This window comes from Nasonia vitripennis, chromosome 1 (genome assembly GCF_009193385.2).
Source record: "Nasonia vitripennis strain AsymCx chromosome 1, Nvit_psr_1.1, whole genome shotgun sequence".
NCBI classification, from domain to species: Eukaryota; Metazoa; Arthropoda; class Insecta; order Hymenoptera; family Pteromalidae; genus Nasonia; species Nasonia vitripennis.
The window spans coordinates 7,862,611-7,887,779 of NC_045757.1; the positions used below are offsets into that span (position 1 = coordinate 7,862,611).

General features: G+C 42.7%; 6 protein-coding genes across 19 annotated transcripts in view; 2 read left to right on the forward strand and 4 right to left on the reverse strand.

Annotated features, from left to right (window-relative positions):
• Positions 1–1,446: 1,446 nt before the first annotated feature.
• On the reverse strand, positions 1,447–3,822 carry LOC107980620. The gene is made up of 3 exons (XM_016981525.2): positions 1,978–3,822; positions 1,766–1,877; positions 1,447–1,573 (listed from the first exon to the last, which is right to left on the reverse strand). The coding sequence occupies exons 1-3, from the start codon at positions 2,120–2,122 to the stop codon at positions 1,447–1,449; spliced, it is 384 nt and encodes a 127-aa protein (XP_016837014.1). The 5' UTR covers positions 2,123–3,822.
• Positions 3,823–4,639: 817 nt separating this feature from the next.
• LOC100122139 (speckle-type POZ protein) lies at positions 4,640–6,771 on the reverse strand. The gene is made up of 2 exons (XM_001605691.6): positions 6,261–6,771; positions 4,640–5,839 (listed from the first exon to the last, which is right to left on the reverse strand). The coding sequence occupies exon 2, from the start codon at positions 5,821–5,823 to the stop codon at positions 4,747–4,749; it is 1,077 nt and encodes a 358-aa protein (XP_001605741.1). The 5' UTR covers positions 5,824–5,839; positions 6,261–6,771; the 3' UTR covers positions 4,640–4,746.
• Positions 6,527–8,907, reverse strand: LOC100679220. 2 transcript variants are annotated; one of them, XM_016990100.3, is made up of 3 exons: positions 8,559–8,907; positions 8,122–8,229; positions 6,527–7,945 (listed from the first exon to the last, which is right to left on the reverse strand). In XM_016990100.3, the coding sequence occupies exon 3, from the start codon at positions 7,924–7,926 to the stop codon at positions 6,652–6,654; it is 1,275 nt and encodes a 424-aa protein (XP_016845589.1). In that variant the 5' UTR covers positions 7,927–7,945; positions 8,122–8,229; positions 8,559–8,907; the 3' UTR covers positions 6,527–6,651. The 2 variants fall into 2 exon arrangements, with proteins under 2 accessions (XP_016845589.1, XP_032452089.1); XM_032596198.1 differs by having other exon boundaries at positions 8,576–8,884.
• Positions 8,526–10,921, forward strand: LOC100117093 (vesicle transport protein GOT1B). The gene is made up of 5 exons (XM_031923639.2): positions 8,526–8,865; positions 8,975–9,066; positions 9,178–9,356; positions 9,513–9,633; positions 10,183–10,921. The coding sequence occupies exons 1-5, from the start codon at positions 8,841–8,843 to the stop codon at positions 10,189–10,191; spliced, it is 426 nt and encodes a 141-aa protein (XP_031779499.1). The 5' UTR covers positions 8,526–8,840; the 3' UTR covers positions 10,192–10,921.
• On the reverse strand, positions 10,626–16,786 carry LOC100117058 (ADP,ATP carrier protein 2). Its single transcript, XM_001606623.6, has 4 exons — positions 16,272–16,786; positions 13,059–13,320; positions 12,726–12,960; positions 10,626–12,639 (listed from the first exon to the last, which is right to left on the reverse strand). The coding sequence occupies exons 1-4, from the start codon at positions 16,432–16,434 to the stop codon at positions 12,397–12,399; spliced, it is 903 nt and encodes a 300-aa protein (XP_001606673.1). The 5' UTR covers positions 16,435–16,786; the 3' UTR covers positions 10,626–12,396.
• Positions 16,787–22,235: 5,449 nt separating this feature from the next.
• LOC100122115 (protein furry) overlaps positions 22,236–25,169 on the forward strand; it is a 70,156-nt gene continuing 67,222 nt past the window's right edge. For 4 of the 13 annotated variants that reach the window (XR_004344523.1, XM_016988754.3, XM_016988757.3 and 1 more), the window contains exons 1-4: positions 22,236–23,002; positions 24,256–24,324; positions 24,503–24,556; positions 24,986–25,156. Coding sequence is in view for 8 of the 13 variants with exons in the window: in XM_016988754.3 (XP_016844243.1) it covers positions 24,282–24,324; positions 24,503–24,556; positions 24,986–25,156 (268 nt within the window). In the remaining 5 variants the exon portion in view is untranslated. Of the gene's footprint in view, positions 23,003–23,022; positions 23,399–23,459; positions 23,479–24,255; positions 24,325–24,502; positions 24,557–24,985; positions 25,157–25,169 lie in introns of those variants that run through there. The other 9 variants (XM_016988751.3, XM_032596193.1, XM_008219078.4 and 6 more) reach the window with 9 other exon arrangements.

The window sequence follows — 25,169 nt, forward strand, 5'->3', positions numbered from 1 at the left end:
TGTGTACCAGCTCGACCATTTTAAGATCATGTGCAAGGAGATTTTTGCAAAAAAGCTGAATATTGACAGTTAGGGATGTTAACACGCAAGCTCGGCCTAGAGGGCGTCTTGGTTCCCAGCCCCGAACCCATGTTAAATGTGTATATATATATATATATATATATATATATATATATATTGTTGTGACCGAGCCTGAACGTTGCGCGATTCGAACACCAAGAATCGCGCATAGCGACCTTAGCAACGAGATCAACGACATCGCGGATGTTATTATTTATGTTTAGTCTGGTTCTGTCAGCTGTTAAGAACAGTTGTGTTTACGTTCGAATAAAGAGTCTGAGTTAAAGAGTCATTTTCTATAAATAACGTGTTGTTATTTTTATTACCCGAACCTGACCACAACAATATATATGCTCACGGACACGCTCTTGTATGTGTGTATCACGTGACCTAACTCACACATTTAAGACCGTGTCCGTGAACACACACACACACACACACACATATACACATTTAACATGGGTTTGGGACTGGGAAACAAGACGCTCTCTGGGCCGAGCTTGCATATTAACATTCCTAATGTGGCGGAGATTCTCAAGGTTGTAGATGATCTGCAAGAAATTACGTGAATCTGTGTTTAAGTTTCTGGCGTGTAACGGAAAGGAGGTTGCCGGTCTCAAGTTCGATGAGATCTTACGGTCGCTTGCGACCACCCTGCGGTGACCGAGGGCACCAAGGCTGTGATGCCCAAGTCTTGAGCGTATTCTATTGACTTTCCAGCGATAAGCTATTAGTTTTACAGCGCGATATATTTTTGGACTGAACTATTTTTTACGAAGGTTTCAACCAACGATAGGAGACCTTTCCCAAATATAAGACAATATTCCAAAAGATTTGTATACTTCAAAATATTTTAAAACATTTTCAAAACAGTTTAAAATTGTGAAATGAACCTTTTCATAAAGTATGACTCACATCGATTCACAAATTATTTATAAAATGTACAAAAAAAGATTATAAATATCATAAACACAACTTTCATTTTCCAAAATATATTTTTGATTGATTCAAGCATTTTTTGTAAAAATATTTTATAAAGTTGCACAAATATTTCAACATATCATTAAATATTTATCAATAACATTTTAATTTGGTTCAGAGAATATATATATGGGAAAAAAATGTTATAAAATATGTAAAACACATTTGTAATCATAAAATATCTATGTATAAATATTATGTGTAACGACAAAGCGCCCTTTCTTAGATACGAGATCTAGTCGGTATTATGAATAATTCTTCACAAAATTATTTATTTGTTATTAGCTACTAGGATCTTGTTTGAGAAAGTGACGAAATTATTGGGGTAAAGATGGTTAGGTAAACGTAATAAGTGGACTAAAATTATTTGCTATGGAAATTTATATATATTTATTAATGCGTCTATTAATTACAACTCTTGACAGGTTCCTCACAGATTGGGGTAGCACAACAGTGTGGGTAGACCTTGCTGACGTCCGCGGGGTTCTGTCCCTTGAGTAGTGTTCCTTCCTTGCATTTGGGAGCGAAGCACCTGGAATACACAAAATGGCAACTTTTAACAACTGTATTTTCTTGAAAAATAGTGCATGCGTTATATTATTATTGCTGGAATATCACAAAAATATAAAACCACCGTGCGTAGAAAACAGTAAGCTTTTAATGGTTACTATCAATTTTCTGGAGACTCGAAAAAGTTATGTGACCTATAAAAGGTTAAACTTACTGGTGGTAGGTCATCTGGTGGAAGGTGACAGCCAACTTGTTGAACTCCTGACACTTGACGTGGAAACAAGAGTCGTTCTTGAAGATGCTCTGTATGTTCTCGTCACACCCCTCTGTAAGTGTCAACGATTCGTTTTTTAGCATCAACTATCGATTATTTTTCAATTTGCTATTCTTGCTCCAAAATGAGAAGAAAAAATTTGAAAAGCTTACCGAAAAGTGGAGTCTGGGTGGAGAGAGCCACGAGGCAGAGAACACCGAAGGCAACGAGGAATTTCATGGTTGCTGTTTGTTGCGGTTTGCTGACTTTACTATAGTGGCGAATGCTGCAAGTCGAACTGATGCTGAAGTCGCGCATCGGTCCGGCTTTTATACAAAAAAGTCTCGCAGCTCTGTTTAATGGAGCGAAGAAAATCAGCCGAAATCTAGGAATGAGCCTATTTCCAATTATCTGGAATCGTATTGTGTGCCCAAATGGTCGGGAGTTGATTTGCAAGTGTGCTATATCTATATTCGTACTGTCTATGTTTATATTATGTTATTTAGTGGCTTTAACATTGCATTTTGCTAACGATGTAGTATAATATTTTTTCAAGACCATAGAAATGGACATAAAATGGTAGGTAACAATAATTAATAGTAATAGATTCATGCGGTGTATATGAGATACAGAATCCATAATTAATTATCTGTAGCAATAGATTGAGGCGTTGTTACACGTGCAGATTTTGAGATATTTTATATCAAATGCTATTTGGCTGGATATTTTAATTCGTATTTATATCTTTGTAAAATTATAGTCGATTATGAAATAAGTAGAGGTGTGAGTTAAAAGTCGAGTTTTACATTTCGTTACAACATTATGGTGCAAATAATTAATGACATAATAATATATTATACGTGTTAAGTTAACAAACAGATTGAACAGATTCAATAGATGACAAAAGCAACAAATTTTGATAGCTGAAAAATCAGTCCAAATTACCAATCGAGTTATTTTTTTGACAAAAGCCCGAAAAAAAACTTGAAAAAGAACTCGAAGCTTTAAGTACATATCATTTTTATGAAACAAGGAAAAACCATAACATTCGTTAGATATGTGTAAAAACTCGACAATCGTGGTATTTAAGTAGATTTTTAACATCTTAGATTATTGTATTTTGCAATCAAAACAAAAAAAGTTCGAGTTTGACTCACACGCCCCTAGAAATAACAGAAGACAAGCATATCGCTATTCATCGTGATAATGTATTTATAATTTGTTATAAGCCAATTTGTTGTTAATTTGTCTGGCTCGAAATTCGAATTTTCAAATAACTTTCGGACTTTCTTGGCAATAACAGCATATGTATGATGTATTTGATTTTTATTATAACGGTATTTTTAACGTATTTAGCGTGATGATAAGCATTGGAACATTGTGTAACTTACGATTCTCTCTCTGTCCATATAGCTTTGTGACGTTCTTAGTCCGTTATCTTTACGCATTTCCATTTCACGCGGAAAGCAGCCTATAGACTCGATCGTTCAAATAGTAAGTGTGTGCTCCCCCCCCCCCCCTTCCACGCACTCGCGCGTGTTCGCTTCAGACGACTTTAATGTAGACGAGGCTTTTACAGAGGGGCTTATTTGTTTAAAAGCTCTAAAAACAATGAGATTTACATTGTGAATCCATTAAAGCACCTTCTCTATTATTTTATAAAAATTATACAAATTTTTCGTAGACGATGAATCGGTGAGCTGGAACTTTCGAAGATAGCGTACAGATTTTCGATTGCTTTGGTAAATCTACGACATGGGGTGTGTGGCCAGACATTTCCATTTCTGTTTTATGAGAAAATCATATTTTTATAAGTCTAAGGACCTACCGCAATTGTACCACATTGCGTGAAAAGTGGAATTTATCAGACATTACGCACACTTCATAAATCACCTCCCCGACCATGTGGGCACACAATACGATTCCAGATAATTGGAAATAGGCTCATTCCTGGATTTCGGCTGATTTTCTTCGCTCCATTAAACAGAGCGGCGAAACTTTTTTGTATAAAAGCCGGACCGATGAGCGACTTCAGCATCAGTTCGACTTGCAGCATTCGCCACTATAGTAAAGTCAGCAAACCGCAATAAACAGCAACCATGAAATTCCTCGTTGCCTTCGGTGTTCTCTGCCTCGTGGCTCTCTCCACCCAGACTCCACTTTTCGGTAAGTTTTCTCAAATTTTTTCTTCTCTTTTTGGAGCAAGAATAGCAAATTGAAAAATAATCGATAGTTGATGCTAAAAAACGAATCGTTGACACTTACAGAGGGGTGTGACGAGAACATACAGAGCATCTTCAAGAACGACTCTTGTTTCCACGTCAAGTGCCAGGAGTTCAACAAGTTGGCTATCACCTTCCACCAGATGACCTACCACCAGTAAGTTTAACCTTTTATAGGTCACATAACTTTTTCGAGTCTCCAGAAATTTGATAGTAACCATTCAAAGCTTACTTTTTTCTACGCACGGTGGTTTCATATTTTTTGCAGAAGTGCATGCAATATTTTTCAAGAAAATACAGTTGTTAAAAGTTGCCATTTTGTGTATTCCAGGTGCTTCGCTCCCAAATGCAAGGAAGGAACACTACTCAAGGGACAGAACCCCGCGAACGTCAGCAAGGTCTACCCACACTGTTGTGCTACCCCAATCTGTGAAGAACCTGTCAAAAGTTGTAATTAATAGACGCATTAATAAATAGATACATTTTTACCTCAATAATTACGTCACTGCCTCAAACGACAAGTTCCTAGTAGCTAATAATAACAAATTAACAGCTTTTGTGGAGAATTATTCATAATACCGACTAGGTCTGGTATTTAAGAAAGAGAGTACAATTTATAAAATTCATACAAAGATATTTTATTATTACAAAGGATTACAATCATTGGTTAAAACCCGAGTAAAACTTGTAACTTATCGTCAGAAAGTTAATGGAACAGGCTCAAGACTTGAGCATCACAGCCTTGGTGACCTCGATCACCAGAGTGGTCGAAAGCGACCGCAAGATCTCATCGAACTTTTCGAGACCGGCTACATCCTTCCCGTTGCACGCTAGAAACTTGAACACAGATTCACGTAAGTTCTTGCAGGTCACGTGCCGATCTACAATCTTGAGGATCTCCGCCACATTGTCAATACTCAGCTTCTTCGCGATGATCGCTTCGCACATAATCCTCAGATGGTCGAGCTGGTACATGTCCGCCGCGGCCAACAGGTCGGCCACCAGCTCGTCCATGTTCTCCAGCTTGCCTGTGTAGATAAACCGCAGCAGTTCCGCCATGACGTCTGGTTCGATGTCGCCGACCTCGATCACGTTGTCCTGGCCTTCCTTCATGTTACTCTCCAACATGGCTAAAAATACGGGACTCCGAGCAGCCAATATGACCTTGTGCGCCTGGAATTCCTTACCGGTCACGAGCAGCTTCACGTCGCTGAACCTCGGGGATGTTAACATGGCCTCGAGGTCGTCGATCAAGAACTCCTGGCAGTCAAACTCGCTGATCGAGATAGTTTCCGAGTCGACCTCAACGTGATGATCGCCGTTGTCGAAGACCATGCTGCACGAGATCGTGAGATCGCCATTCGCGAAGATAAATCGTTGGCGAAGATCGTCCCACGACTTATTAAAGGTGAGCACGATATTCTTGTCAGGACAGATAGTTCCGCGCGGTTTATCGGCAACAGTGACTTGTTTGCCGTCGGTTGACAGAAGAGTCAGTTTAATTATGATCGTCTCCTTGGACTCGGCTGGAGAGGAAACGCGCTCGAGGTGGACGCCCATCAGGCCTTTGGTCTGTTCGTCGTTACCGTTGGGAAAAAGCTTCAGAAGCAACTCGTACTTGTCTTGATTATTGTAGACGGTAAAGGTGGGTGAAGTAGTACAGACTCCGCATTTGCGGGCCTTGAAGTATAAGAAGTTCTCCAAGACCCACGTGTACTTAAACTCGTTGAATTGGGCGGTGGTTCGTCCGCTTTTGTGGACGAAGTTTTTAAGCGATGTCTTATTCATTGGTTCCATCTTCGCCTTATCGGATCTGTAATAATATTATTGCTGTGAAACTTTTCGTAAAAGTACTGAAACTATAATTAGCGCGTTTAAAATGCGTGATATGTGTGGCATACGGAAGCGCGCGGGAAAAAACAGCGGCATGTGTTGCCATCTGGCAAGATATTTCATTACTAAGTACTGAAACCTCCAGCTTGTTGTAAACTTGTTGTTATGGATGCAAGGTAAAGAAGCGTTTTCATGCACACATCGCATTATTTCTGTATAAATAATAGTCAAAAAAGTTATTGGATGATAAAATGGATTAAGGTAGACATAAAAGGTATATCACTATTAAGTTTTTGATATCTAGTCATTATACTGTTTAGTACCACTTATATGGTGTAAAATATAAATTTAAGTTTATAAGTTTAATAGAATATTAGGTCGAGATTTTTAATTTAACGTACCTCGTTATATAGATTATCAACAACGACTTTCACAAATAGTTCAACACGTGTCGTGTACCACTAATTTAAGCTAGCGACGCTTCTTTATAAAGATCTTTGATTGACGAATTTATGCAGACGTGAATGCACAATGCATTACAAGCAGAGATTCTCGATCCTGTTCTGCTCTTTTTGCGGATCTGGGAGTTTTTGGATTGTATGCCATTCTCGCTTTGGACAAACTGCGAAATGGCGCGAAATTCGAATACATACAGGGAGACTCAGCATTTTATATTTGTCTCGATCAGCTTTTATTAAAAATTCATTGTTGAGTTTTTCATTAACTCGAGTCGACATTATTATATTTTGTTATTACAGTTTGTTTATAATAATTAATCAAAAAGACACCGCATTATTTCAACATATTGAAACACTTGCTAGTCACATTGATTCTCATGTTCTTGTATCCGAAACGTGGTTCCACTTCGCCAACGACAGCCAAACACACCTCGCCACCGCCCAGCGATACCAGACTCATAAAGTCGAAAAAGTTCGTGTAACTACCAACGTGGACAGCCTCGGCCGTGCTTCCGTCCGCGTTGATGCGCTGCAGATAATAGTCAGTCGTGTAGCCTTTGTCCTCGGACATGCCAGAGTGTTTGAAAGCAATCGCTGCGACAGTGGCGCCACCAGGCAGCTTGACCACTTTGATAACTTCGGGCTTCAGTACTTTGCCGTTGACGATTTCTGGCTCGTGCAACCTGACCGTAGCCCGGCGAGTCAGATCCTTGGCATCGAACTGGCTACAGGTGACGGCATATTTGTAGAGATTCTTCTCATCTCCAAGGGTCTGCGGGATGACGTTGGCGGTGATGTAGCAGAGACTGACGCTATCGTCCGCAACCGATATGACGTTCGCCCAGGGCTCGACCTTTGTCTCCTTGACCAACTGGAATCTCGAGTCCAGACGCTTCAATAACATCGTGTTATCGGTCTTGGAGGCGAGTGTGCAGACGTAGCCCTCGGATGCGTCGTACGGTTTGACGGTATCGATGTGAAAACCCACGATATCGGCCTCCAAGCCGAGATGATGCTCCAGATTGATCTGTACCGCCTGATCGTTGAATCTACGCGGTGTCTTGAACACTTCTCCGCTGGTGTCGTTATTGGCCGACGATTTTCGATAAAAGACGTCGAAGCTGTCTTGGTACGGCACTACGGCTGCGACGTCGCGCTCCCAGCCCTTGTTGTACACCTCGGCAGTTCTGGTGCTCGTACAGTCGAGTGGATCGACGATGATAAACAGGTCCCAAACTTGGGAATCGGTTGGACTCTGGTAAGTGGTGACGACCTGCGACATCATTGTCCGGACGACGATCTTGCCGTTGCCCAGAGCCACGGGTCTGACGATGTTAGGCTTGACGATTTTATCGGGAGAAAGAGTAAAATTGCAGACGTTCACCAGGACGCCGTCGGTCGACGTTAGGTTAACGGCGTTTTGGTGTAAACCGACGTGGAAAACACGGTCCTTGATCGCGACGACGTTTGGCTTGTAATTCTCGTAGTCGGCTGTCCATTGTTTACTGATGGGCGAGACCGAATCGGCATCAGCGTTGATTGCGGCGTTGTTGGGATACATCATTATTGCGGAGAAGATGATAAATGCGGGGTAATTCAGTCTTGACATTTCGAGTAGGACGAATTTGCTGGAAAGAATTTTGTACTTATATTGATATGGTACATTTTGAAAATTTATATAAAGAGACACTGATAACTGTTGCTCAACGATTTAGTGTTGCGAACTACGAAAATTTACAATGAGATAGTTGTTTCGAGTTTTTTACTAACGAGAATAAATGCGATATTCGTATATGGTACTCACGGTTAAACGTTGAATAATGAGATTATTCTCTAAATAATCTTTAGCAAGTTCACACAGAGTAAAATTCTCGAGCGGTCTCGATGTCTTTCTTCATCGCCCTCTCGAACTCTACTGACGAGAATTATCGCTGAATTCGTTTGTAACATACATATACTTATACCCATGCAAGTATAATCACAAATAAGAGTCTAAAAAGTGGGGATTTTCCGATAACTGTTTATATGCTCTAGTTTTGTAAATAACGACTTGTTTTACTTTTTTTTAGTTTGTTCTCGTAAATATGCTAAAACTGATTTATACGTTACGTAAATTTTTGCAAAAATTATGATTAATGAAAATTACTAAATAATACTTTTTTATAAAAATATATATATATCCCACTTCAAAAATAAACAAATTATTGACATTCATTAAAATCGGCGCAAAACAGAACTTGCCAGAGAAGAGTACAAACTTCAAATTCCATTGTTGCTCGCGTTCAAGCTGTATTTCGATGAGGAGAATCGATGCGTCGTGTATATGTGCGTGTCAGTCGTGTCCGTGTACTCGTATGTTTTGCATCGCTGCGCGACAGCAGAGCAGAAAGGATGACGTGGATATAGGTTAGGTCTAGGGTGATGAGAAGTTTTCGCGAAGATTATTTCCGCGCCACACTCGTAGAATTAAGACTAATTTTTATGTTATAAAAAATTTACTAGTTTAACTAACACGTTGTAAATATGTTCGAGATCACGGATACGCAAAGTGAGTAATAGTGTCTGGAATACTGAACTATTTATCAATGACTTCACAATTCTATGCTTGTCCATCACTGTGCATTAACCTCGTTTGTTTTTTCACTCTTTGCAAACAGAAATTGGCGTAGGCCTCGCTGGTTTTGGAATAGCCTTTCTATTCCTTGGAGTTATTCTTTTGTTCGACAAAGGGCTTCTCGCGATAGGCAATGTGAGTAGTTAGCTGATTTGATTGGAATGGTTGTTCGAAGGTTAACAACAGTATGCTAGATTTTTAGGATTTGTCAATGAAAGTTACATGGTGATATTGTTATTTTTCCAGATTCTTTTTATATCAGGATTAGGATGCGTTATCGGACCAAGAAGAACTTTCAGCTTCTTTTTCCAAAGGCACAAAGTACGAGGCACTGTATGTTTCATAGGAGGAATAGTTGTTGTACTAATGGGCTGGCCCCTTTTTGGCATGATTTTTGAGACTTATGGATTTATCCTTCTGTTCAGGTAAGCACTTGGTTCATTTTGGTATTCAATACCTATTAGCAGATGTAAGTTACAAAAAGTCACAACGATACTGTGGCATTGAATAAATAGATAAGAGTATTTAGCTATTGGAAATAAATTTTAATAATGCACTTCAATGAATGTTTTAAATTTCAGTGGATTCCTGCCGGTCGCTATCAACTTCCTGCGAAGAGTTCCAATCCTGGGCACCTTCTTAAACATGCCTGGCCTCAGTCGAATTCTTGACATGTTAGCAGGCGATTCAAATAGGACAAGAGTATGACCTGATTAAAATCTATTTTTCATTGTGCCACTATTCAATTGTACATACAACTCATTCATAAGTGTATAATCTTCATCGAACTTTATTCTTTAATATCCGCGTCATTCCGTAAGTAATTTTTCTACGTGAGAATGTAAGTGCGATCGGTTAACTTAATGTAAATTCGTGGATCAAAGAAAGTCGTCATTTGTGGTGACGTGCACACAGTTTTATAAGTAATTAAGTGTTATTGACAACTATGCATAAATACAGTAATAGAATATGTGTGACTATAATTTAAACTTGTCTGAAAAGACGAATTCAAAGCATGTACTCATTCCAAAATGACTTAAAATAGTTCATTTTCTCGGTACTGGCAACTATGGAATGTTGATTACTGCCACTGATCTAGCCAACAAGTATAGGTATCATTGTGTAAAATAAAAAGGTTTTCCAAATAAGAATAAAAGATCATATTTATAAATAAAGAAACAAAGACTTACTATAATATACTTTGCAACTATTGAAAACTGTTGTAAGTCATTGGAACGATTTTTGTTTCAGGATTCCTAATGTCATCCTGGCATCATTTCCTGCATGTCTGTGTCATTAAATGAATTTTTTCAATTACTTTTGTCTTGATATCATATATTAATAATTCTCCTTGCTTCTTAAAAATATTGTGTCATTGTGATGTAACAACTGCTTAACAAAAAAGCGACCTATTATCATTCCCACACTGAGCATGGTTTGCGATAATCGTTTGTTTTCTACATAAATAGCTTCCTAGCATCAGTCACTAAAAAATTTTTTGTTATTAATACAGTAGATTTGTGTAAACCAATTGCAAAGCACAATTTTAAACATCAAAATTATAGTATGCAAATGTGCAATCATTCAAATTTGCGTAAATCATAAATAAAAGATCAAAGATAGATAGTGGAAAATTATTGTTTAAATCAAACTCTGAAAGAATGTTTAGTGGTAATGAGAAGTGAAAAAACAAATTTAGTCAGGTCAATTTTTTGTTTCGATTTTTATTGATCTGTCCTCCCTGCATACATCCTAACATGAACAGATTAGATGTATACATTATTCACAGAGTATTACGCTTCTGTTTTCGTATGTTACACGTAGAATCGTCTCCGCGTTACCAGATACGAAATTAAATAAATCCCTTCGAATGATTCGCGCTTCCGTTGATTTCCATCTTGGGTAGTTTCGACACTTCGTTTCACAAAAAAATTGCTTTACTCAAGTTAAGTTTTTTTCTTTATTTCTTTAATTATCTACAATGGGCCGAGAGAAGTTTTAAGGGCGGGGGGCGGCCCACGTCTACGCGCCCCGCCATCGCCGTTCCGTTGATTTTGTTTGTTTGAATCTTAGTTTGTTGTTACAATTCATCTAGTTGTTCGTTATTCAAAAAAAAGATGATCTTTCGTCGCGCGTCCTAGTCGTCTTTCGACTCTTTCTCTCGCTCGCATTTTACAGTGGTTATTATTACAACGTCCTTACGTCTTTAGCACAAACTCCGCGGAGCTGTCAATAACGTTCCAGCGTTTCGCGTCTCTTCCGTAAACCGAGCGACGGAACGAAACGTCCTCGCACTTGCGAATATCCTCGCGTTGGGTCGCGCCCTCGACGCGTCCTAAGCGAAGTTCTTCGCGCTCTACGGCGATGCTCCGCACCGGCTGCCATGTACACATTACAATGATCATTATTAACGTCACAGTGCTCAATTTCACAAATAGCCTCCCGACTCGTACAGGTGCTGGCGATTATTTATTTACTTGTGTATTATTTAAATAACATAAAATTCAACTAGGGGCGAGCTCGAGTCGCGCGCGCGGCGCGCAACTGTTGCTCGCGCTTTGCGTACCTTCGCGAGAGGCTGCGTAGGGCACCCGACGAGGGTCACTGAAACGCGTCCCTCCGGCTCGCCACTCCCGCCTCTCGCGGTTCTTTACATTTTTTTTGTTATTTCGTGTTTTTTTTTTACATTTAAATATTCATCCTAGCATCGTGCGCACGTCTTACGTGTGTCTTGGTTTTCACAATTTTTCTCTCAATTAATTAATAGTTTGCTCGAACGGTCGGCAAGGAGGAGAATGATTGTAGTCGAATGGTAGCGCAGAATGGGTGAATACTGAATCCGGCAATAAGTTAAGAGCGAATTTTTGTCCGTCGTTTGAGACGAATTTTTTATCTTTATATATTTAACGATTCCGCGGCTACCGAATGTTTACGTCACATCTCGCTCGCGTGCTGCCCGTTGAGGTGCTTCGCGAGTTATTCATGAAATTGTCGAGACGAGTGTGCTTGTGTGAATGTTTTGAAAATTTCTATACTTCGTCTCTTGAGCACACATCAAGTCCCGTCACCCGGTGTGCGTGCTCGAGACTTTGCCTCTTTCTCTTTTTTTTGTGAATTTTTTGCGTTTTATACATTACATATTACCGGAGATGATAGTGTGGGTGAGTTATATGGGGCAGTTTTCACGTAACGGAGAGTTCAATATATATATAATTATATATGGATAATATATATGAATAGAGACTTGTGTGGCAATGACGTGAAGACCGTTTGGTGGTTGTTGTTAATTTTTTTCAATAATCTTTCGAAAAATCTTAGTTCATTTAGTCGGCTTTCGGTGGACTCTATATATTATAATATCATTACAAACAGTCTGATGTTGGCTGCTGAATTACTTTTGCTGTCGGTTAGTTTGATTTCTGACGATGGGGTTTTGTTTTAGTGGTTTCGCGTGGGTGTGGTCGCTTAGAGAAGGTTCTTGATCTCGTCGTAGAGTACGAGTACGAGGGCACCACCAGTACCACGGAGAACGTTGGAGAAGGCTCCCTTGAAGAAGGCGCCGCTACCCTCGGTCTTGGCGATCGTGGCCCAGCAGTGAGCGGTGCTCTTGTACAGGATGTCGGCCTTGGCACGACCGGACTGCATCATCATACGCCTACGTACGGTGTCGAAGGGATAGGAGACGATACCGGCGACGGTGGTGACGCACTGAGGAAGAAAAAAAGCATCGAGCGTCAGCGTGTCGTTCACGGCAATAATTTAACTTCCGCTGTCGGATGAAGAGGAAAACTCACCTGCGCGATACCCCAGGAGACGAGGAATGGAGTCTTCTTGGGGTCGGGAAGCATGCCACGAGCGGTGTCGTAGAAGCCGAAGTACGCGGCACGGTAGATAATGATACCCTGGACGGATACACCGAATCCTCGGTACAGTCCTCCAAGACCGTCAGCCTTGAAGATCTTGGACAAGCAGTTGCCAAGACCCGTGAACTCACGCTCTCCACCGGCTTTACCGACATCGGCAGCCAACCTACGCACAAAGCAGACGGGATTTTTAATATGCTTGACTTTTTTACAAGTCGACTCGATCTTGTCAATTTAGCAGAGAAAAAAAAACGTATGATTTACCTGGTTCTGGCGAAGTCGAGTGGGTAGACGAAGCACAGAGACGTGGCTCCGGCGGCACCACCAGAGGCGAGGTTACCAAGGAAGTAACGTCCGAACTGGGTGTTCTTGTCGACACCTCCCAAGAAGACCTGCTTGTACTTGTCTTTGAAGGCGAAGTTCAACGCCTGTGTGGGGAAGTAACGGATGACGTTGGCGAAGTTACCACGCCAGAAGCTGAGGAAACCCTGCTCTTTTGGGATTCGCACGAAGCAATCGACCATACCTGAAAGAAAAAATTCATGAAAATTCATCATCTGTCTCTAGCTTGACATTTTGCGACTTGCACTCGTCCAATACATTTGTCGTTTATATACGTACACTTCCATGTACATAGCTCGAATCGACGCCTTCGCGTATCAGAGCCTTTCATTCATACCTACCGCTACACCGCAGAAGCTCCGTTACGTAACACCGTCGAAATCGTCAATGAAACCGCCCGAAAACTCGACCTCCCGCCGCCCAAAAACGCAAATTTCCCGCTCATCGCAAAAGTCATCGTCGTCGGCCCGAAAAACACAAAGTCACCTTCACCGCGTCGCCGTCAAAACGTTCTCTCTCTCTCTCTCTCTCTCTCTCTCTCTCTCTCTCTCTTTCTTTCTCCTTGGCACGATTTTTCCAACATGGCGCCGTCCACGACGTCGACCTGCCACACGCGCGCGATTTATCAAAGTAGTATCTATCTATATGCATTATACCACACACATCGCGTTTTTCTCTCCCTACGTCTGTCTGTCCGTCCGTGACGTATGCATCGCGAGAATGACGTCAGAGAGAATTGGCCGTCTCTCGCCATTTACGATCCGCGGGTTCAAGTTCAACGGTTCCTGGAATATGGGAATTCCCGCGCGTACGTACAACGTTCCATTCGAAATTCGTACTGATACGCCGGTGCGAAGCGGACTTTCGAAACCGGTCGGCCACGAGTGCATCGAGCATCACGTGCGCTATCTGCGTCGAACGTGATAATCTCGATTTCGCGTGTGCGCGCAATTTCTAGCGAGTTTTCCTGCAAGACTGAAAGGATGATATTTTTAACGAAGGTGTGGTATCAGTCTATTAGACGAGCTGATCTTTCTTTGTAAGCCGGAACGATCCGGTATGGCAATTTAGAGGCTGCTATTATTCCAGCCCGGATTGAGAGAATCGTGTATACTGTGTGGACGAGACAGTGCTGTTGTGGGAGTCGACGAAAAATTGTTTTCAACGAAGCTGAGTGAAATTGGATTGTTTTTAGTTTCGATGCGGTAACGCTAGACGTCGAAAAATAGACGCTGAAGGCTGAGCGGAACGTGTTTTGCAATTGACATTGTCGGTTTTTTAAAGCCTCGCTATCATTGTTAAGGATCGTCATTCTCGCGTAGTAGATGCGTACGTATATTTTGAAAGTAAGACATCACGGCAACGTGTTACCGTTATGTCACTCGGAAGAAAATAGACGAGTTCGGCCAAACTTATGCAAAAATAAACCGTCATCTCTCAATTGTATAATAATCGCGTGAAGACCTAGAGGAGCGTTATGTAACTCTCGGAATAAACGCATCCCCAAATACGAAAAAGAAATCTCAGAAAATTCTTCATCATTCCGACGATGCACTCAACGATCCTAAAAAAAGGTGACACCCGAGATCCGCGCTTGCGTCGGTAACCCAGAAAACGCTCTAGATATACGTAATGTTCCAAGCTCTATCGTGACATGCGCGCAAGTTTTAAAGCTTCCAAGGTCACGGCCTAACCTAATAGAAACGGGACACGGCTCTTCTGCGGCTGTAATATGCTCTGTAGCGAGCTATAGAACGTTGCTGGCTGCGCCCGCGTACAGCGCGCGACGCGATCGATGCCGTTCGTAGAAGCTAGAGGAGAAGGGAGACAAACGATTCTTTTCTTCCAAGTACTCGTTTTTTCGTTCGTATAAGAAACGATGCGTTGGGATCTCATAAAACGTCATTTTCATTGATGAAAAACGATGGAACCCGGGAAGATCACGTCGACGGGTAGCGGACGAACCGATGATCGTCGTAGCTCACGACAATCAGATGTCTCTCTTTTCATTCAACATATTCCCGATAAAACGCGCGACACACATAAGAATCTCCCAATGTCAATGGAGATAAGAGCGCAGCAGCTGAAGCTCAGCCGCTGATGCTCCAATTTCGTTTGGCACTATAAGCGCTCCCGCGACGTAACTCCAATGTCATCGATTCCGAGAGAGGCCCGCGTACACGATCCATCCACGCACTCTTTTATCCTCGTGTGCCAAATTAGCGCGACGACGAGCCGCGTGTGCAGTCAGCCTGCGTAACCTAACCTCGAATCGAAGCCTCTAGAAACGTTGCTAATCGGCAAAAGTCGTTGTGGTAAGTATGTTACCATTTCGCGACGATTTCGAGTGGATCAGAAGCTGAGATGGAAATAGTCATTAGTGAAAAATGAAAAAGAAAGAGATTTCTCCGAGAAAAGAGTAAGGAGCGCGCGCGCACTAATCCTGCGGTGGCGGAAATATCCGCCATGTTGGACCGCATCGTCATCGATCGCGAGCGCAGCCGCCACGCGCGTGCCATCTGCCACCTCCCTCCCTTCCTCATCTCCGAATTGCCGTGAAAACTTTTAGAATTTTCCAATGAAAAGAACCTCGATTTTACGCGTTCGAATCATCAAGTCGCGGCATCATATCGTTCGGGTTGAATCTCTTGGCGTGTCGCCCACTACCACGCGATCGACCTTCCCGTGCGGGAGCTCCCCCCTCGGCGGGAGGGAGGGCGGACTATCGATCGGCGCGTCTCGGCGACGACGTCCTCGTCGATACCTCGGCTGCTCGTCTCGCTTCTTATGTAAGCTCGCGCGAGCGCGCGCGCCGTTACATAAAGAAACGCCAGGCATGTTCTGCCAGCACGAGACGGCTCTCGTCTAGCACATCGAATTCCTTCGGGCAGCTGGTGGATAATTATGTAACCGCGAGAAGCGTCTTCCCCGCGGCTGACAGAAGCTGGCCAGCGCTGTCAGGCACGAGCTTGTCTATAGCTGGTGCGTGGCACAACGCTACGTTCGAATGGCCGGAGAGCGAGAAAGAGAGAAGGGTGTAGGTAGGCGCGCGCGCGCCACGATTTATTCTAGCAGAAGCTGTCCACGACGTCGAGATCGAAGCGTGCGAGATGAAAATCTGAGCGGCTGACTCACCCTTGTAGCGCTTGTCCTCGGCGATCTGCTTGGAGATGTGCTGGACCTGGAGCAACAATTTGACACGCTCGATCGGCGCTACAGCGGTCTTGGAGATTGCGGCGGCGACACCACCAGCGATGAAGTCCTTGGCAAACGCCACGGGATCCGCGAGACCAGACATTTTGTGTGTTGGGTGTTGGTGTGAGAAGAGTTAACGGGTTAAAAAACGAGAGGAAGAGAGGAGAGTCTTGACTCCTGTATCGGACGCGCGCCGGACGACGAGTGAGCGAGCCAGGCGAGCTCCTCTCGCGGCTGCCCGTGCTGCCGTCGCTAAGAATAGACGCGCAGGTCACGTGGCCGGCTCACTGCGCAGCCGCAAGCCTCTTAGACCCGGTCACGCCTCGCGCGCAGACAGCTATCGCTCTGCCGCCGAGGCATTGCAGCCCGAAGATGCCGAAATCCCCGAGATCGGTGTGGACAAGCTCGCGACCTCGCGTGCCTGCACGAGCCGAGGAGACCGCGTCGTCGGCGTCCTGGCCAAGGACCCGCGCTCACGATTCGAATTCGCGCGCGAACCTGCCGCGCTTCCGCTCTCGGCGGACCAATCCCGAGCCAGGGACGGGATGGAGCGGTGGGGGACCGAGAAGCGCGTGCGGCTTACGCAAGCTCGACACGCGCTTTTCTTAGCGGACCCCAACTGGATTCTGTCTTGGGAGGACGGCGAATAGCTGCTTCGTCGACTCGGAGGTAATTTCCCGCTAGCCGGCGACGGGGAATCGATGGGATTGTTGACCCGCGTTCGAACTTGCCGCCGCGTGCGCGCGCAGACGCACCGCCGGCGTCAAGTTCGAGGCGAGCCCGAGAGGGGAGACGCGGCAACGTCGCTTCCACTCGGCCTCGTGCATAAGCCCGGGATCTCTGACAAAACTCGATGTTTCGCGCGAAACTGGCCGTTTACCGAAGCATCGTCGTCGGAAACCTGTCTGAAAACTCGTCCCTCCTCGAAATCATCGCTCGACAGCCCCGTAAATTGGGGGTTAGAATCAGTGGCTTCGGCCAGGCGACGTTGCCGCGTCTCTCGGCAGTGGCGGGGCGCTCAAAACTCGGCCGAAGTCAGGGACACGGGCAGGCTCGTGACCGAGATAGTTTCTATCCTTATCCAACCTATATAGCACAATGCTCGCGACCGCCGCACACGTATGTCCAGATCAGCGAAAAAGTGTGTGCGAGAGTGTAAGTATATAGGTATATGCAGCCGTACACGATCGATGCGATTAGAGCGGCGAAATCACTGGGCGTTACGTCACGATGTCGCGGACTTTACACACGCGCTGTACGTCGGGGCAGGGGGGGGGGGGAGACTGATTACATCGTGATTAGTTATTTAGTCGTGCGTGCGACGATGGTATTTTCGGTTTGTTATTAGAGTGGATTTGGAAGTTGGCTCTCGCGGTATAGAGGTGCTAGAATCGCCGGCATCAGGGTACCGCGGATCGATGCGCGTTACGTAAGAGCTTTTCGGATGGCTCTGTGGTTTTTTTTTTTACGGAGCGAAAATTTCATTTGTACTATTATATCTATTGACTAACAGTTGACTATAACGGAGGAATGTGCCGATTGAAATTATTGTTCAGCGTCTTATCAGTTTTTAAACAAAGTACCGCCTCGTAAGTGCAATCAATCTACGAAGTGTGTAACGATTGTAAAAGCCGGCAATTCAGCTTACGTTCACGATTAGTATATACGTATAGCGCACGAGATAAGCGTGAAAAATGGTAAATCGACGACGAGATTTTGTAACAATCATTATAAGCGATATCATAATTCACTTCGCGCTAGCATTTTTAGAGTAAGCCGTTTCAGAATAAACCACGAGGTATTGGAAAAATTCTATTTTGAATCACAGCCGATCGATAATTTTATTTGCAGCCGTTACGGCTTTTCCTAACGATTCGCATTGCAGCTGCAAATTGAAAGTTATTGCTTTTAATGCGATTTATCTCGACGTTGCACTGCGATAACACTCGCTTATAACATCACAACTGGATGAAAGCTTTGCACTGAGAGTGTAACAGCTTGGAAATTGATGAACTCTTAATAGAGATCCGTCAAGAAATGGTAAGAAAAAAGGGGAAAAATTGACAAGAGATTAACGAAAATTGATTGCGCGACACGCAACGATACTATAGTAACAAGGTCGGCTCGTTCTCGCCATCTCTCTTCCCCGACCTATCCTCTATTCGTTATAAGCTCCGCCCTCTTATCTATCACCCTGTTTCCTTCTCGCTCTTAATAACTCGATCTTTTTCTCACGCGTAAACGCCTTCTTCGTCAATAAACCACGCAAATACTCGAGAGAATCGAAGTAGGGGCGTATACAGCGAGAGAGAGAGAGAGAGAGAGAGAGAGAGAGAGAGAGAGAGAGAGAGAGAGAAGAAACGGGTCATCGGGGCGCGCGAGGATTGCGCAAGCAGCAGGCAGCCCTGGCTGTGCTCCAGACCTGCGCCCGCCAAAGTTCAATGGAGCAGCAGTGGCACTCGCACCTCGCGCTGCGAGTGCTATATACCTACGCGCGTGTCTATTTATTTATACACCATCTCACGCGCAGAGAACGGAACCCGGACCTTGCGACGAGAGAGCCGATAACGAGCGGGAGCTTTATTCTCTAAAACGTGTACGGAAAGCGCGAACTTTTGAAAAAATCGATTCCTCTGATGCAATGCGGCGGCGCGTGGGATGTATGTGCTTCGATCGAGCTCTCGGTACACGTGTACCTCGACTTCTGTCACGCGCGAGAGCTTGCAAGCTCCGTATATATAGGCTCTATGCGCGCGCGCTGGATGAAACTGGATGGGACTGACGCGACAATGCATCGAGGGGGAGTGTATAAGGTAGGTCATGTACAGCGAGATGTTAACGACCGGTTTTTCAAGTAAGAACATGTGCTCGCTGTCGCGGATAGGAAGGTTGATGATTACCTCTGGCGAGCGTGGTGTATAGCCTCGAGTTTGAAAGAGCTTTCGATTACTGAAGGATTATACGTCAGGGAGCGAAGATACACTCGCAGACGTTCGCGAATGTACTGCATCTTGCATCGGTGTTTTTCACCTGGATTCCCGCACGGAGCGGCTTTTTCCGCGCGATCTTGACAGTGCTTCTAATTTTCGCGACGGCAAACCGAGTTAAGCGTATATGTTAGTTACGTATCCCATTTACACCTGTTGGCGCGTACTTGACATCGAGCCGATCGTCGTCTCAAAGTCGCCGATGAGTATATACGTGTATAACTATATGTACACGCACGTATGTATACGCCGTTGCGTTTCTTTCGACTTATATCTCTATCTCGAGTATGTGTAACGAGATAAAAACGAAGTGCATTTTTTTTTTTTTTTGAGCGCAGTGGTCGAGCCGACGAAAAAGACGGAACTGATAGGGAATTAGCTTCGATGATAATTTTTTCGAGTCGATGACATTGTAGATTAGATAATGCAGCAGTCCTCGCGTGGAAGTTGTTCAAGTCTTAATTGATTGAGAATACGTATGGGAAGAGGTCATTGATTATGGAAGGGATATTATTGAAAAAAAAAAAAAAAAAAAAAAAAAATTAATGTAAGCTCTCGTTCAATTAGCCACGAGTAAGCTGCGCGGCTCGAGTCAAGATCGTTAATTCTCACGCGTACGTATACTATTTAAATCATTGGCGAACATTTAAAAATATACGCACGGCTGCGCGGGCTGGCACTGAAGCTGATGTTTTAGTTTTGTAATGTATAGAATGAGTCCTTACGATTTTTCGCGTGACCGCAGTGACGCTGATGAGACTCACGCGACTTTCGCATGTATGTTTACTATATATGTTTGCATTCTCGATGACGACTGCTGATGTTTCTTCTGATGCGCTTCTTCATCTTCTTTTTGTATGTATATTGTTTATTGGATATAATGTTTTTATTATATTGAGAAAAACTTATGTAATAGTTACGCTGCGTTATTTGGATATTTATAATGAAGTGAGTGTTTGGCTATCGCTGAAGTACGATAATTTCGTTTGTTTAACGTTAATTGGGCGATAGCTTTCGAATTGACAGACTAAATATACTTACATAATTGTATTGCAAAACGGTGTATCAACGCACCTAATTAAGCTCTGTCAAAGTTCATTTATGGTAAAAAATAGACTTCACAAAACGATAATTGTTTCTTAAGTCAATAAATTAAACTTGCCGAATTTTTCCTACATTAAAAAGTTTAAAAAATTTTCTGATGTCAACAACCTGCAAACATTTTTTTTTTCTTTTCAAAAGGAATACATATATTCCTAAAGTATAGACGAATAAATCGAATGAATACACTGACAATATTACGCGACTCTCTCAAGAGTCGCCTTTATCAGCGGATTCGCGGATGCAGATTCATCCGAGCGATAGCCGATGGATCTAACGAGTTGAGAAATATTGCGAGTGTCCCAACGACGAGGCAGCGATAAAGTTCGACGAAACGTGAACCGGCAACGATAAGAAACCTCCACTTGCCGATTGTTCGCTATATATACCCAATCTCATCTTCATACAGATTTAAGATTTTAATAATCAAAAATTCTGAACGAAAGTTCGACCGTTAACCGTTTTGAAAATTTCAATTAAAAAAGAAAAGGAACAAACTCGATTCACTTGCGGAGATGCGAGGGGTATAAAAAAAAAGCCTTATCAGCCTGCACGTGCAATGGGTATGACCGTGCACGCGCCAGCCAGACTCATATACATGTATATAGAGTCCATATACGGCGCGAATCGGACGAAACTCGAACGCGCTTTCCATTATCGTCGCGTGTGAGAACCGGCGGTATGCAAGAAATGTGCATTGTGTAAGGAAACACGCGTCGGTTCCGGTCAATGCGCTCTAAAAAACGGCTATGCGAGCGACTTTTTTCGACTGGCTGTTTGCGCGTGAGAATACTTGTTTGATTAGTTGTTGTATATACCTTTGCATTGTATACAGTTTGTTATAGGTTTGCTGAAAAACGCAGAATTTGTCGACGATAACACGCGAAAATGCAGTTTACGTTTATTTGTCTTCGTTGAATCCAAAAGCTATAAGGCACCAGGCGAGCCGCTGCAAGGTAAAGGTCAATAACAAATTTGGCTCATGGAGATCGGCGGTCCCGTTTCGCACTGCACATATATATACATATGCATATGCACATTCATCCGCAGCCAGAAATATGTTTCGACGAAAATATGCGCGCGCGCGTCTACGCATACGCTGCACTTGTCTAAATTCGTCGCTTTGTTATCGTGCGCTTAGGAGAGCATTGAGCAAGTGATTATGTGTTATATATAAACAAATTCGGTCTTGAACAATCTTGATCCAAATTTAAATGCGTTACTTCCTCAAACGCAGCTATATTATTTTATACTATATTGTGCGTATTTTCAAGCGTGGATTATACGAATGATTATGCAAGCAAATGAAATTGAAACTATGTTTCTATTCTGTTATGTTTCAACGTTTCAAAATTGAGCGGTCAACTGTCGAAACCGGACGAAGACAGATATCTACTCGAAAGGGTATACCTGCCTGCGTTAACTCAGATATTCTTCGTATCGTTCGACGATGTCAAAATGAAAATACTTGTTCTTGCATATGATTCAATAAATGAAATAACGAAAATTTTTACATAATACGACACAGATACAATAATCCTCTCGACAATAAGATGCAATATTAGATTATTATTATTATGCCAGGGCCATTTATTCGTTACTCTATACAGATACAAGTAATAATAATACATCGGTGCTACTGCACATACTTTCCTAGGGATTCGCGCGCGAAAACTATATAGGTGTACTCGTGTAATGTACAATACATAGCTGTGCGGCCTGTAGTGCGAGAAAGAGGGCCGCCACCGACGCGGCCGCGATTAAGGTCAAGCTCGTTGCTGCAGAGCACGGTGAAGATTGATCCGCATACTTATTTATTAATTTGGGCCGATTTTTTTTTTTTTTTTTTTTTTTTGCACTATCGCTTGGAAAAATCGGCGGGAAATTCGAAAAGCTCGCGTTAGTTGATTAATTAATTAATCTAGTTGAGACTGAGACTATTTAAAAATTTAGGTGTTTTCTGATGTTTGCTGATAGTCTCAGATCTAGCGTTAATTCTACGCTACAGCGGACAAAACAATCCAATCTATCACATAGTCGCAAAGAACGAATCCTTTTTCAACTACTCAGCCCAGTACGCGCGTAGAAAACCAACCTCTCTTGCGCGCATGTAAAACCCGTAAAATTAGCATAAGAATAGCAAACACCGATCTAACGTCCAAAGCGCGCAACAGTATATACCTACTGTACAGTGTCTAACGGGGCTTTTCACCGAAAAACCGCGCTAACGGACCGTCAAGCCTCTCGATCACAAGCATAACCCGTTCGGCCCCATATGGTGGCTCCACCTGACGGCGTTTACCGTCAATCACACCTCTCCGTACTCGCGCACAAAACAACACTCAGTACGATACACATTATAGACTGGCAGATGTACATTGTACCACCTACGGCAATACATATAGCTATACATAGCTGTACAGACACACGCAGTACGATCCCGAGAACGAGGAGCGAGCGAATGAGAGACACGGCGAGGAAAAAGGATAGAGACGAAGAAAACGACGAAAGGGAGCAATAATACGCAATGGAAGCCGGAGACTTTTCGTCCGAGGCGTGAATCCAAGTGTGACGCACCGCACGGTAATTCCATCAGCCATTCGCGGCAACTTGTCTCTTTTTTTCTACACGCACGATATAGCTACATATATATTATATATATATACTCACTCGCGACTGTATATGTATATACAGTGTGTTATTGGGAACGTCGTCGATTGTGTGTATATCTGTCTCGTTCTATCTTCAACTCTAACCTCTCGCGCGCGCGGGGAGGAGGTGTCAAAAACAAAGATCGTCATCCGAAGCTCGGCCCGTTGTTTTTTTTCCTCGCTTAATAAAGCCTTTCGGCGTACAGTTTCGTCGCCTGGGATGTGACGAGGTGTACAGATAAGTATTTAGGTACGTTGAACTCCGCCGGGGACCTCTCGTCCTCTGCTGACTTTTGACGTTTCTGCGTGGAGGTTATAGACCGGAGAGGTGAGGAGGAGCCAGTGGCCCTTTGTCGGGTTTCTATACTCACCGGTGCTTCTTCAAGCTCGAAATTTTTTCCTGCTCGGGTACGACTTCGAAGAGCTTTTTGGGGTTTTCGATAAGCGGATTACTTGTACTATAGAGTTGCGGTCGCGGTTTTTTTTGAGGGGGGAATTGTTATAGATATAGGGATGATGTGGTCTCAGTGAATGTGCAGTTGAAGATTGTTTATATGGCGTTGAATTTTTACATTCATATACTGAGTAATGCAGCTGTGCTTGCTTGGAATTAATCGATATAATATTTGTAGAAGCAAGCGGATTGCAAAAAACTGTCAAAAATTACACAACTCAGTAAATGTACCGTCGATTGATCAAGTTTTTACCAATTATTTTTCTCGTTTACAAGTTAACCGCATCACCTAACAAAAGAAAATAGTGAGGTAAAGACATGTGCAGGATTTTCTTTGTTATCAGAAGCTTATTCATTTGTTGATAAATGAGCAGAACTTAGTCAATGTTTGTTTGTTAAGTTGGTATTTTTTTTCCAAATTAAAGCTATTGAAATGCTAAACGATCCGGAATGACTCATGGCAGGGTACACTTCTTGAAATTAACATATGTAAATTATGTGCTAATCATACTGGAATTATTAATGTAACATCATATAAAAAAGCTTAAATTTCCCAATAGTTTATATTAATGATGAATAGGGGAAAGAAATTTTAGCGTGTGCGTGTGCAAATAAACATAGATATATAACATAAACATAGATTTAATCAGTATGCAATTTTGATAAAGCTTTAGTGAGATAATACATTTCTATGAATACCATCATGAAATGAATTTTCCTATCTTTCACAGAAATGGCTTGACAGGAAAGCCGAGAGATGTTGCCTGAAACAGAGGCAAACATTGAAAACATGACCGAAGGTTTGTAAATCTGTTGTTAGACCAGATATAATCCAATAATATTTACAAGCTGTTTGAGTAGATTAGTAGGTGTTGAATGAAATTAAATTTTTTTTTGTATATCCAGCTGCTATATTGATTGTAAATGTAAAAGTATATCAATGTTTTAATCTGAGAAAAACTTTTTGTTGTCTTGCAGGAGGTGAAAACCAACCTAGTGGCGAGGGAGGAACGCAAAGTGGTGGTGGTGGTGGTGAGTCGCAATTTTAAAACTGTAGATTTTTCAGTACAATTTAGTTTCTGAAATTTGCATAAAATTTTAAACACTTCAAAACATAATTTGAAGTACAATTGTAAAATGTCTACTCTTTTAGTTAACAACATTTTTTTTTGCAATTGCTCTCTAATGCTAAGCTTTTATCCCTTTGAATATACATAAGCTTTAGCATACGGTCAAAGTCAGGTATCTAACTTGATGTAATTAAGTTAAGGTCCACTGTGGGCATCTGTTACGTTACAAAATGGGGCTTCATTTCTTAGTCGGTTCCAATGTTCAGAATTAGCAAGTACTCATGCTGTGACAATTTATCTCCTTTTAGAATTTTTTATAAAATGACAAGTGTAAATATGCAAGTTGGTGGTAATGCAGTTTAAAAGTAGGAAGTATCTTTTCCCTTTCTAGAAACAGCTGAGTCACGAGTAGTTCAAGGTGAAGGTCTTTATGAGGGAACGTTGGAAACGACGAGCTTCTCAGGACCATGTCAAGACACAATACTGACTCATGGGTTGGGACAAGGGGAAGGCAGCGACGCAACAAGTGTTCACACTGCTAGCACCTCCATATCAGGCAATGGTTAGTTTAATGT

Excerpts from the sequence above, each read along its gene's own strand:
- LOC100679220 (XM_016990100.3), bottom strand. The coding sequence starts at position 7,926 with ATGTCAAGACTGAATTACCCCGCATTTATCATCTTCTCCGCAATAATG.
- LOC107980620 (XM_016981525.2), bottom strand. The coding sequence starts at position 2,122 with ATGCGCGACTTCAGCATCAGTTCGACTTGCAGCATTCGCCACTATAGT. Across the intron at positions 1,878-1,977 it reads CACCCAGACTCCACTTTTCG|AGGGGTGTGACGAGAACATA; the intron begins GTAAGCTTTTCA and ends TGACACTTACAG. Across the intron at positions 1,574-1,765 it reads CACCAGATGACCTACCACCA|GTGCTTCGCTCCCAAATGCA; the intron begins GTAAGTTTAACC and ends TGTGTATTCCAG.
- LOC100122139 (XM_001605691.6), bottom strand. The coding sequence starts at position 5,823 with ATGGAACCAATGAATAAGACATCGCTTAAAAACTTCGTCCACAAAAGC.
- LOC100117093 (XM_031923639.2), top strand. The coding sequence starts at position 8,841 with ATGTTCGAGATCACGGATACGCAAA. Across the intron at positions 9,067-9,177 it reads GGCTTCTCGCGATAGGCAAT|ATTCTTTTTATATCAGGATT; the intron begins GTGAGTAGTTAG and ends TTATTTTTCCAG. Across the intron at positions 9,357-9,512 it reads GGATTTATCCTTCTGTTCAG|TGGATTCCTGCCGGTCGCTA; the intron begins GTAAGCACTTGG and ends TTTAAATTTCAG.
- LOC100117058 (XM_001606623.6), bottom strand. The coding sequence starts at position 16,434 with ATGTCTGGTCTCGCGGATCCCGTGGCGTTTGCCAAGGACTTCATCGCT. Across the intron at positions 13,321-16,271 it reads CGAGGACAAGCGCTACAAGG|GTATGGTCGATTGCTTCGTG; the intron begins GTGAGTCAGCCG and ends TTTTTCTTTCAG. Across the intron at positions 12,961-13,058 it reads CTCGACTTCGCCAGAACCAG|GTTGGCTGCCGATGTCGGTA; the intron begins GTAAATCATACG and ends CTTTGTGCGTAG.